Source organism: Narcine bancroftii, chromosome 2, assembly GCF_036971445.1.
Source record: "Narcine bancroftii isolate sNarBan1 chromosome 2, sNarBan1.hap1, whole genome shotgun sequence".
Classification (NCBI taxonomy): Eukaryota; Metazoa; Chordata; class Chondrichthyes; order Torpediniformes; family Narcinidae; genus Narcine; species Narcine bancroftii.
The window spans coordinates 104407210-104420679 of NC_091470.1; the positions used below are offsets into that span (position 1 = coordinate 104407210).

The window sequence follows — 13470 nt, forward strand, 5'->3', positions numbered from 1 at the left end:
ATTCCCCTCTATAGTCTGTAACTCAAAAGATAAATTCTTAGGAACTAAAATCGCTACACCTTTTGCCTTAGAATTAAATGAAGAAAAAAAACATGACCAACCCAATCTCTTTTCAATTTCAAATGTTCTTTTTCAGTCAAATGTGTTTTTTGTAAAAAAAAGCAATATCAATTTTCATTTTCTTAATAAAAGCTAAAACTCGCTTTTGCTTAATTGATTTAATCCCTGAACATTAAAAGTTGCAAATTTCAAACTAGACCTTTTAATAAACTAACAATATAACCACTTAATGCAAAAAGTCACTCTCCTGCTAATAAATGAAATGCACTCACCCTCCCCTAATATGATAGAAAAAGTTTATATAAAAAGGAATACAATTAATTCCACCCCACCCCCCAAAAATAAAGAACCTCCCAAAGGTAGTAATTCCCTAAAAAAACTGGGTGTGGTAAACCCCACCAGTGGCAGATGACTATCAAAGATTTCAGTGCCATCCACCCCCCCAGCCAGAAATACAATATATATAATAATATAATTCAACATCATAGAAATATTCAGCTCAGTGACTCCAGTCCCAATGACTGTTTAGAATCTTCAACATCAATAAGACTGTGTCAAAAACTCCATCTTTCCCATTCTTCCCATTCTGTCCATTTCCATTTCCATTGGCCCTTCTTTTAGGCGACGACGGCGAGATTCTTCCTTGACCACGTAGATCCGGTAATGAATTAGCAAAAACCAATGCATCATGATCATTCTCAAAAAATCGAGACTGATAATTGACATAAAAAACCTTCAACACAGCAGGTTATCGAAAAGCAAATTTATATCCTTTCCACCACAACACATTTTTAGCCGAATTGAACTCCCGTCGACATCTAATAATTTCTTGACTCAAATCAGCATTGAAGAAAAGTTTATTATTCTGAATCATTATTGGAGCTTGACTTTGTCTTGCCTTCTGTACCACCAATCGCAAAATCATTTCTCTATCCTGATGATTCAGGCACTGAATTAAAACTGCTCGTGATGGTTGTCCCGGTAACGGTTTCCTCCTTAACGCTCTATGTGCCCTTTCCAATACTAAACACCCATAAAGAATTCTTTACCCAATATCTCAGGGATCCAGTTCTTAACATTTTTTTATTGGATCTGCACCTTCAATATCTTCTGGAAGGCCCACAATTTTTACCTTATTTCTCCGACTTTGATTTTCCAATGAATCAATTTTTTTTAATAAATCTCTCTTCTGAATTCCCCAATCCACGAACGAATCTTCCACTTTCTCTATTTTATCTTTATTACATACAACTTGCTCTTTACATTCAGAAAAAAGTTTCTCAAGGGTTTTTTAAATTTTCTTGTACTACATCTACTGAAGTAAGGCATTTATTAACATCTCTCTTAAGTGTAGATATATATTCAGAGACATTAAACATTGTAGATTGCATTTAAGTCATTTGATGAGACATAGTATCCATATGGTAAGCAATCCCTTCCAACACAGTAAAAATAGAGTTCAGTCCGGATTCCAGTGCCACATCTTGAGACCCACCTTATACAAGCTCCTCCTCCAATTGTTCCTGTGAACTGGCCATGAAAGGTAAGTCTTCTTGTTCCAGCATTGTCAGGGCTTTTCCCATGCGGCTGCGGGTCTGGACACCTGGTAACGGCACCCTGACCACATCGGGGCGCCGCCGCTCAGGCCCCCCCGCAGAACACACATGCTCCAATAAATCGTGGACCCTGGAAGCACCGCGCATGCCTGGCAGGGGCTGGGGCTGCGCAGGGGCAGTTTCCAGCGCCTTCCTGCACGTCCCCGACTCCCCTGACAGCAGCGTGGGCCCAAGGGCTCTTTGTTCAGTCGGGTCGCCCTTGCGCCCAACATCGCGAACGCGCGGGTCAACATCGGTCAATTTCGTCAAGAAGCCGGTGCCATCTTGCGGGGACAAGACCGGCGCCAGCGTAATACTTAGCCTAGATGGAGTCCTCTATGGCTTGGAAGTTCCCGACGGCAACTCCGTGGTTCCAACTGGACAGGTAGGCCTAAGTTCTTCAGCACTTTTAAAAAATAGTTTTTTTCTGTAGTTGAGTCTTAGGTTTTTTAATATTAGTCACCAACTAATGTACTTAGAAGCAGAAATAAAGCATTTATATACTTAGATTAAAGTTTAAAAATGGGTGTTTTAATAAACTGGCTGGGGAGGATTAAGACCGCATGACTGCCCTCTACGCCATCTTGCCATGCCTCCCCCCACCCCACCCCCCCCACTCCCCCCACCCCACCCCCCCCCTACCCCCCCCCCCCCCCGATTTTATACATTTCTACAAGATCCCCTCTCATTCTTCTAAATTCCAGCAAGTACAACCCCGGGCAATTCGATCTCTCCTAACAGGCCAACCCCTCATCTCTGGGATCAACCTGGTGAACACACCCCCCACCCCCACCACCTCTGCATCGCCTCCAGTACATCCTTCCTCAAGTAAGGAGACCAGAACTGCATGCAGTCCTCTAGATGCAGCCTCACCAGGACCGTGTACAGTTGCAGCAGAACCTCAGTGCTCCTAAATCCAATCCCTCTGGCAATGAAGGCCAACATTGTGAAGGTATACTTCTACCTGTGGCCCTCAGCTTCACTGAGGGAGAAATGATTCATTTCTAAAATCATCAGCTTGCTCCTTTACTTCAGGACACTTGGTTTTAGGGGTTGAAATGAAGGCGGGGACGAGGAAGGTGAGAATTGGGGTGATGAAGCTCAATGGGTTATGTAGGCCCAGGCGATGTATTTTGATTCAGCACGGATGGTGGAGAAAAGGTAAGAGGAGCTGTAAGCAGGTCTGTCATCTGCAGATCGCTCACTGCAATTGAGCACATTTTCAGTGACAGAAATTAGCTGTGAAGGTAGACTGAAGTAAAGTTAAAGTCCACATCCTCACCTGCTCTTGTTCTAAATTTTAAAATGTAGACACACAGCACATTAGCAGGCCCTTCTGGCCCATGAGCCCATGCAGCCCAAAAACACCCAATTGACCTACAATTTTTGAAAAGGCTGAAGGTAGTTGGAGACTATGTCCTGGCAAATTTCTCCCGTCCAGGTTTCACTTTTACTTGCTCATCTCTGATTGTTGTTCGTCCTTCATAGTCGAAGATGACCATGGCTTCAAAATCAAATAGGAGATTGGTGGCTGTGGGTCCAGAAGTGACTGGTGAGGCCAATCCGGGCCCTGAAAGCTCGCCCACATGGTGGGTGGGTGCTGTCATGGTACTGAATGCTGCTCGGACATTGCGCACAGCACGCTTTTGTTGCACCTCGGTGATGCACCTGACTTCAGCTGCCCGGGCTCCCGTGGCGATCTTACAGCGCCAAGCTGGATGGTCGAGGGCAAGTGTCTCCCACGTGTTGATGTTGACACCCAGGCCTTTGAAGGACACTTTGAGGCAGTCTTTGTGATGTTTCTTCTGCCCCCCCCCCCCCCCACAACTGAGCACTTGCCCTGACACAGTTCTCCATAAAGCAGCTACTTAGACAATTGGCTATCTGGCATAATGACCACAGGTCCAGCCCATCTGGCTTGGGCTTTGGGCTTTCAGCAGGAGGGTGTAGACACTGCAGAGCCCAGCTCGTTCCATGATTTCCATATCTTTGATACCTTTCATACAACGTGTTATGACCTAGAGCAGTAGCAATTGAAATTCACCAGACCATGGTATTTATAGTGTTATATAACATAACACTTCTTACTTAACTCTAACTTAATCCCATTATGTGCAAATGTGTATATGTGTGTGTGTAGCAAAACCCAAACCATTACAGTTTAGGCATAATTCTGATTTTAAAGTTCAGTCTCAGTAAGATTTTGTGTTGAAACTCAAAGTTTTTACTGCCGTTTAAAAGTTCTCAAACTCACAAATTCTTGTAGTTTTGCTTTTAGAGAATTGTTTCTTCATACGAATGATTCCCCTCTCTTGGATGGAGGTTTCAAACTTATGTTTTCTTCCATGAAGATTTCACAAACTCCGGCAAGGGTTACATGAAGTGGCCATGTAATAATGGACATGGTGAATCTGTCCTCTTTTCAAAGAGAGAGCAGAAATGACTCTTCCTTGCCACTGATTTGTGCATCTCCCATGGTAAAGGGAACACAACACAAACAGTACCTCTCCCACTCGAGGCTACATTTCTCCCTTCAGATGTTTCTTGGTGCAATATTAAAGATGTATTTTCTGGAGTGTTGAAATCACATGACATGACCTCATTGAAGTTTCTTCTCTTCCAAAAGTTAACGAGCAAATACTTCCAAGTTGTCTGCCCAGGTCACAAGCAGATGGTTTTGTGTGCACACAAATCATTGAAGCAAAAGCCAGCTTGTTTGAACCTATGCCATCTCTCAGCAAACACCATTATCTTTAATTTCAATGAAGAATCACTTCAGTTTTACTGGCTGTTTACACAGCTTCCACTGAACAATGGATCCACAGATATTTCGACTTTTAAAATGGTTTCTGGATGTAAATGCCTGTGCATCCCTATCCACCCACAAAGGCTTTTCTAATAAATATATATCATTTTCATAAAGATTAAGAATAACACAATTCCGTCACACAAACACTCAATCGTCATCCGAATCTCTGGCCACTTTGAGATGTGACAACAGTGCCTTTGTATTGTTTCTGTTAGAATCAGCCTAGTATTTGCATTTATTCTGTTTTTGAGACTTCATTAATGCACATTTCAATGCTATCCCCCGCTTCTCCTGCAGACTGCACATTTTCTTGGCTGGCCTTTATTTCCTGACATATCTTAATCTGCTTTCAGATTTGATGTTATTCTATACTGTAATGATTTGTTACCCCTGGTTTCTCAATTTGTTTTAAAAAAAGTCACAAACTGCACTGGTTCAGATGTCCTGGCAATTAATCCAGTGGTCCAGCTCTGAGGTATGGCAAGAGATTAAGAAAGATGATAAAATTGGATGGAATTTGTACCTGGCAGCCAGATACACAAGATTATCCTGCTGTTCTTTCAAGGTTCTTTTATTGTCATGTAATAAAACACAAAATTTCCTTTCATCTGCTGTAAGGCAGACAAAGATTTGGCATCAGCCAATTGTGCAGTGCCCTTACAGTCAGAGAAAGAGAAGCAAAAGAGAGTTCCCCCATTGTGACTGAGTGTCTGCGGATTTGCCTCCAGCCTTCTGTTCAAACCATTGCCAACTCAAGCTTCAGATCCAAGCCTCTGACACGATCAAGAAGCCCTCAGTGCCCTCTCACTTCTCGATTCCAATACCTTGTACCCCTTCAGCCAGTCCTGAGGCAGTCTCCAGCAGTCCGCAGGCTGGTCCTTTGACCACAGTCGCCCGTGTGTTCTTCAGTCGCAGAGCCCCCTCCCTAGACACCATCCCATGGGCCGTCCCCTCTCGATCAGAGTCCCCAAATCAGAACCCACCCTTCCATTTCTGCAGAGCCCTGGACGAAATGTCGCGACCACCTCAAAGATGAGAGTACAGTTCAAGACGTTCCGGTGATCATCTCATGTTCAGTACTGAATTGGAATCAGTTGGGACAATGAGACACAGCCCAATCCTTTCATCTCGCGTCCAAGAGACAAATAAATTGCTGCTTGCTGTGACATATTCATAATAATTACCAGTATGCCAATGTTCTTATTTTATCCCAAAGTTGCCTCCTCTAACAAGACATAAATGACATGAATTCACCACAGCAATGCAGAGAATTCTCTGAAGCTCTATTTTTTTCATTGCTGTTTTATGTTAAGGGTCAAATGCAGAGATAGATCCATCAACGTTCACAGCTTGCCAGGAAAATATAAACAAAATTCCACATAAACATGAGTAATGCTAACATTTCATGTGGCTGAGGGACTTCCAGGTCAGATTCTTGCCAGGTTATAAGAAACAAATCGGGATTTAATCATCAGGCTCCCTTTCACAACAGTTCATTCAGACTGAAGTGATTTATTTGTGCGATCCTTGATGGTGAATGCCCCAGGGCCACCTTCCCTGTTTTCTAACAACCCTATGATCTAAGCACTGGTTTTGCAAACTCTTGCCTCTATGACTGATCAGAAGATCATTACACAGCTCTGTGTTGTTTTATGACCAACCTAATCTGTTGGAGATCCCATGGTATCAAGCCTATTGCCATCTGATTGCACAAGTACAACCTGATGAAACCACGTTCTCTGGTCCTCAGTACAGGCACACAACCAGACATAACACACCTACACTCAAACAGTACATATGCAGGACAATTATTCATCTATACAAAAGAATAAATATTATTTTGTAAATATCAGAGTCTCAGATGGTTAGTGTGAGCAGATCCTTTGATCGTTCAGCATTCGTGGGACGAAGCTGTTCCTCACTCAGCCTGGTGGTGCTGCATCTCTTTCCCCCTCCCCCCCCCCCCCCCCCCCCCACCGACGGGAGCAGCTGAAAGATGCTGTGTGCAGGGTGGAAGGGGTCCTCAACGATTTTGCGTGCCCTCTTCAGACAACGATCTCGGTAGATCTTGGTAGATTGGAAGGGGATGATGATCCTCTCTGGCACTCTTACGTTCCTGTGAATTGACCCCCCCCCCCCGATCCATTTCCCTGCTGCTACTTCACTGCACTGTGATGCAGTGTGCAAGGACACTCTTGATAGAGCTCCTGTCGAAGGTTGACCCGATGGTGGTTGGTAGCCTTGTCCGCCTCAGTCTTCTTAGGAAGTGTTGTGCCTTCCTGACAAGTGAGGAGATGTCGTGTGTCCAGGATAGGTCACTAGTCAAGTGGGCTACAAGGAACTTCCCTGTAACTACTGAGTTACTGATGTATCGGAGAGTAGCAGTATGACATTAATTGCTTTCTCCTGTCTGCAGAGAGGATTTGATTGTAGTGGGAAGCACGCCTCAGCAACCAATGTGCTGGAAAGCTTGTTTTGTAATTGAGTTCAGTATTGGCCTCTGAAAATATTGCAGCTCCCGTCAATGTCTTCACTGCACATTGTGCCACAGCATTACTTTGGAAGATGATTCAGGATATCCTGTGAATCCTCTCAAGAGGATTAATGAAAACAGGATTAATGCTGACCTTAGAATATTACAGCACAGAAACAGGCCCTCCAACCTTTCTAATCTGTGCCGAAATATTATTCTGCCTCGTCCCACTGACCTGCACACAGTCCCAATCCCTCCATACCCTCACCTCATCTATGTACCTGCCCAAATTTTTCTTAAACATTAGAAATCAAGCCCATTTTCACCACTTCAGCTGGCAGCTTGTTCCACGCTCCCACCACTCCCTATGTGAAGAAGTTCCCCCTAATGTTCACCCTAAGCTTTTCCCTCTTAAGTCATGTCCTCTGTATTTCACCTCACCCCAGTGGGAAAAGCCGTACCTCCATTCATTGTGTTGACAGGTGCTCCCCTACAAGTGATGGTCCGACTTATGATTTTTCAAAGATATGATGGTTCGAATCCGTACCTTCAATTTCGAATTCTGATCTGGTCCGCGCTTGCAATATGCAGATTTGAGAGTGAAATTGATGACCCTGTCGCTTTAACATCCTCACTTTTAGTGCGCTTTCAGCTGTGTACGTTAATGGTTTTTTTCCAGTATGGAATAAAGGTAATCAAAATTTAATGATTTTAAAAAATGGTAGGTGCAGAACTGTCTTTTGGGGTTGCCAGAACGTAGCTACATCGTAAGTTGAGGAGCACCTGTATACTCACCATAATTTTGAACGCTCTATACAAAGATAAAGTGCTAGCACTGGATGGATTACTTGACATGGAGGAAGGTTTAGATTGTTGTGGAGTAGGTTTAAGTAGGTTGAAAGTAAATCATAAAAATTTGCACTGCACTGTACTGACAATAACCACACCAGCAGTGCAGGTATAAGACAGCTTTAATAAACTAATATGTACACTAAGAGGTCTTGTCTGTCTGCAAGACGAACCTGGAAGGCTTCGACTGTAGCTCTGACTGCTTTATATACAAGGTCACCAGGATGACCCCTGGTGACCTAGTGGTGTAATTACATATCACTACATTCATCCCTTAAAAAATGTTATCCCCCACCCCTTACCCCTGTCCTCCTTCCCTTGTTTGTAAATTCATAAGTCCATAATTTTTCATGGCTTCCGTTGCCTTCTGGACCTCCTTGGTAGTGGTATAGAGGTGGGGAGTGCAGTCTGCCATTCGGCCTTTCTTGGTGGAGGTGTGGGAGTGGGAAGTACTAGATGGCCATGTGGGCTGGGAATCCTCTTGTATGGGATTAAGTCCTGCCATTAAGTCTAGAGTGGTGATATTTTGTGGGGCGGGCATACCCAGGGTCCCGATTTCCGGGGTGGGTGGTCTAGTCCTCTGGGGTGACTCGATGGACAACTGTTCTAGTGACTGCTATTGCGCTCCTTGTTGATCCAGACATCTGTGTTTCCTCTGCGTTGTTCACACATCCAGCCGGCACGAGATCCCTGGTGGCCACCGAGTCTTCTCTTCCACCTGGGAATGTGACGAAGGCGTACTGAGGGTTCACGTGCCTCAACTCCACTTGATCCACCAGTGGGTCTGCTTTGTGGGGTCTGCAGTGCTTCTGGTGAACAGGTCCCGGTGTCATCATCCATTTAGGCAGCACTGGGCCCGTCGTTCTGGAGGAGCTCAGCAGGTCAAACAGAAAATGCCAGCAGGCATTCACACCTTGATGAAGGGCTCTAGCACGAAACGTCGGTTCTATACCATTGCTGCATAAAGGACATTGACCAGCTGAGCTTCTCCTGCATTTTGTGTTTGTAAGGTTTAAGTAGGTCATGGGGTGAAGGGCTGTACTGTGCTGGAACGCTGTATGTGCTTTGACAGCAGAAGAACAGACACTTCGACCCATGATGTCAGCACAAAAAGTCGATGCCAAATTCAATCTCTTCTGCTTGTACATCAAACTTTTTTTCTCCACTCACCTACCACTCTAAGTAATCCCAATGCCATCAGTACTCTGTGATTTAGTAAGGGATTGGTTAAGGTGAGTGGAAAGAAAAGATTTGAAAACCACTCTTTTAATCATCCCTAATTGACTCTATGTGCACAGTTTCATAACTCCAAAGGAAATGGGCCAATGACAATTTTTCTCAGTAACAATTGGGTCTAGAGCAGTGTTTCTCAACCTTCCCTTCCCACTCACATCCCACCTTAAGCAATCCCTTACTAATCACAGAGTACTTCGATGTTGGAGATGAAGTCGCTCCAATGAATGTTGAGGATAGAGCGGAGACAACGCTGGTGGAAGCGTTCTAGGAGCCGTAGATGATGTCCGTAAAGGACCCATGATTCGGAGCCGAACAGGAGTGTGGGTATGACAACGGCTCTGTATGGCAGAGGCCGACAGCATCGAATCCATGCTGCTGAAGATCAAACTGCGCTGGGTAGGTCACGTCTCCAGAATGGAGGACCGTCGCCTTCCCAAGATCGTGTTATATGGCGAGCTCTCCACTGGCCATCGAGACAGAGGTGCACCAAAGAAGAGGTACAAGGACTGCCTAAAGAAAGCTCTTGGTGCCTGCCACATTGACCATCGCCAGTGGGCTGATATTGCCTCAAACCGTGCATCTTGGCGCCTCACAGTTCGGCGGGCAGCAACCTCCTTTGAAGAAGACCGCAGAGCCCACCTCACTGTCAAAAGACAAAGGAGAAAAAACCCAACACCCAACCCCAACCAACCAATTTTCCCTTGCAACCGCTGCAACTGTGTCTGCCTGTCCCGCATCGGACACAAACGAGCCTGCAGCTGACATGGACATTACCCCTCCATAAATCTTTGTCCGCGAAGCCAAGCCAAGCCTAGCCTACTAATCACAGAGCACTGATGGTGTAGGAGTATTTATTATAAAATTTTTGTATTTATTTACTCCTTTTAGTCCAATTATACATACCATTGTAGATATTTTTACAACAGCAGCAAGTAAGAATGTCGGTTCATGTGTACAATGTGTATGAGAATAATTCCATTATCAATATTATCAGATTTTGTATTAATTAACAGCAATTTAATGTCATTTACCACAGTAGGACATACATGGTAAACAGTAGGGCACTGAGGAGTGCGGTAGAACAGAGGGATCTGGGAATACAGATGCACAGTTCCCCAAAAGTGACGTCACTAGTAGATGGGGTTGTAATGAGAGAATTTGACATATTGGGCTTCATGAATCAAAATATTGACTATAGGAATTGGGATGTTCTGGCAAAGTTGTACAAGACATTAGTGAGGCCAAATTTGGAGTATTGTGTCTAGTTTTGGTCATCTAATAACAAATATGATTGTAAAAGAGAGCAGAAAAGATTTACAAGCATGTTACTTGGATGTTGCCAGGACATGAGGAAAAGTTTAAACAGGTTAGGTCTTTGTACCCTGGAGTGTCAGAGATTGACAGGTGTACAAAATTATGAGGGGAAGAGGTAGAGTAAATGCAACCAGGCTTTTTCTCCTGAGATTCAGTGTGACAAGAGCGAGAGGACATGGGTTAAGGGTGAACAGGGAAAATTTTAGGGGGTACGTCTTCATACAGAGTGTGGTGGGAGTGTGGAACGAACTGCCAGCTGAAGTGGTGGATGCAGTCTCGATTTTGACATTTAAGAAATATCTGGAGAGGTACCTGGATGGGAGGGGTATGGACTGGGTCCAAGCAGAATAATGGTTCTGCACAGACTTGATGGGCAGAGAGTCTGTTTCTTTGCTGATTTCTGTCATTTTAAAATAATTATTACATTTTTTCAAAACTTTCCATAAATATCTTCCTTTGTAAGCTGACGGAAGACCATCAGGATGGCCCATAGGTGGGGCACTGTCCTCTGCCATCTGATATCTACCCGTCCCTGCTTGCTCTGATTTGAGCAGTGGACCCAAGCAGTGGCACTAGAGGAGGGGTGTGACCACCATGGATTGCTACCACCCACAGCCGGTGCGAGGTGGGGGGGTGGGGCACAACAACAGCACTAGCTTCACTCGTCTCCATGCGATATAAGCACGCACGTTTGTCTGTTATGTCGGAGCAAGGGGGAAGTGTAACGGCGGTGAGTGGTGCATGGAGGAGGTTCATGGCAGATAGGTGTCCCCACCCCCGCCCCCCCCGCTGAGTGAGATTTTGAATGTCAGCTTGCCCCCACCCCCCCACTCACCCTCATGCCCCCTGATTAGACCTGTTCTGCCACTGATCCTGTACCACCTCGGGAATGGTGTGGGAAGCAACTATGGGAAGACTGACATAGGGATTTCAATTTGCCTGTAGTATTCTTTGGAGCAGTCATCCTGCATATATTAAACAAAAAAAAGCAAGCTGGAGACTTAGGATAATAAAAAATATATTTTTTTAAATTTAGATATGCAGCATGGTAACGGACCCTTCTGGCTCATGAGCCCATGTTGCCCAATTACACCCAATGAACCTACAACCAACATTCTGAACGGTGGGAAGAAACCAGAGCACCCAGAGGAAACCCATGCAGACACGGGGAGAACGTACAGACTCCTTACGAACCTGGGTCGCTGGTGCTGTAAGAGCATTGCTCTAACCGTGCCAATATTCAATGTTAGAACTACAGGCTTTTTAAGTTGCTGTAAGAAGTGCTTCCGTTTCAGTTTAAAGTGGCACTACTGGCAATTTCCACTGGCAGCTAGTATCTCCAGCAGAGTTTTATTCGTGAATAATCCCCGTGGTTTGCTGAGTCGAGCCCTTAACTTTGGTCACTGCTGTCCTTTCTCCCCGATCGTCATTTCCTTGGTTGCGTCTCGTGCACTCTTCAGCAAGGACATGATTGTGGAGCCTCCTGTCCCCCGCTCTACCAGGGACTGTGGGGCTTTCTGCAAGACCTGCGACGAGCTGGCAAGCTTGGCCTTCGCCCTGGCTGCTGAGATGGTGATGTACCTAGTGACCATGGCAATGTGGTAGTTCCTGAGGCCAATGAGGGCCTCAATGCAGTCATTGTAAGCTTCTCGGAGGACAGGGCTTGGGTGAAAGAGGATGTATTCTCGAACAGATGGGCCTGAGGCAACAGCTTGGATAAATGCTTTGTGTGATGGTGGCATATAATCCCTCATCCGATGAAGGAATTCAGCTGTTGATCAGAACAAAATTAATCAAATCATCTACATAAATGGCCAACGTTACATTTAATCAACTAATTGCAGGTGAGCAGAATCTTTGTTGAAGAATTACATCCTTGGCGTGGTTTACATTTTTCAATATATTATTCTTCTTCTTCAAACAAACTGGCTTTCCCTCCACCACCCTCACCCACATATCCTCCATTACGCACACATCTGTCCCCTCCACAACAAGGACAGGATTCCCCTTGTCCTCACCTATCACCCCACCAGCCTCCACGTCCATCACATCCATCTCCGCCACCTACGACGTGATCCCACCACCAGACACATGTTCCCTTCTCCTCCCTTCTCCTCCTTCTGCAGGGACCGCTCACTCCGTGACACGCTCCTCCACTCCCACCAATCCTGGCACCTACCCCCTGTGACCACAGGAGGTGCCCCCCTTGCGTCCACGCCTCCTCCCTCACCACCACCATTTGGGTCCACAAACAGTCCTTCCAAGTGAAGCAACATTTCACTTGTGAATCTACAGGGGATGTCTGCTGCTCCTGTTGTGGTCTCCTCTGCACTGGAGAGGCTCGGCGCAGACTGGGAGATCACATCATTGAGCACTTCGGCTCTGTCCGCCGCAATAGCGTGGATCTCCCAGTGGCCACCCATTTCTATTACCTGCCCCATTCCCTTGCTGTCCATGGACTTACTGCCAGACTGAGACCACCTGCAAATTAGAGGAACACCACCTCATCTTCCATCTGGGCACTCTCCAACCGGATGGCATGAACATCAACTTCTCCATTAAATTTCCCCCCTTCTCCTTCTCCTGTTGCCTTTCCCCCAGCTCTGACTCTCTCTCTCTTCATTTTTATACCCAATTAACCTACACCCCTGGTACGTTTCGAACAGTGGGAGAAAACGGAGCTCCCAGGGAAAGCCTACGCAGACACAGGAAGAACGTACAAACTCGTGAGAGAAATCGTGGGATTCAAACCCCAGTCCCAATGGGGTTCTAACCATTGCGCCAACCGCGCCGTCCTTTCACAGATCCAAAATCAATTTTCACTTTTCTTCTCATCATATCCAATTAACAACTTTTGTATGTTCGGCTGGACCCCTCCCCCTCCCATTCTTCAATCTTTAATCTGATTCCTTCCTGCTCTTTGCTTACTACCTTGAAGAAGGACTCAGGCCCGAAACGTCGGTCATATATCTTTACCTCCTATGGACATTACGAGATCAGCTGAGTTCCTCCGGCATTTCCGCATGTTTTTAACTACAATCACAGCGTCTCCAGACTTTCGAGTTCCACTGTGTTTTATATTTTAACCGATTAAATGCCAAATGAGAGAATGTGTCCAATACATCATCAACATC

The 13470-nt window shown here is 45.3% G+C and overlaps 1 protein-coding gene across 3 annotated transcripts in view; it reads right to left on the bottom strand.

The window, feature by feature from the left end:
• Positions 1 to 9872: 9872 nt before the first annotated feature.
• The window catches only part of ido1 (indoleamine 2,3-dioxygenase 1), a 49789-nt gene continuing 46191 nt past the window's right edge, over positions 9873 to 13470 (bottom strand). For all 3 annotated transcript variants that reach the window (XM_069917805.1, XM_069917806.1, XM_069917807.1), the window contains one exon: positions 9873 to 12107. In XM_069917805.1, the coding sequence (XP_069773906.1) occupies positions 11737 to 12107 (371 nt within the window). In that variant the 3' untranslated portion in view covers positions 9873 to 11736. The remainder of the gene's footprint in view (positions 12108 to 13470) is intronic.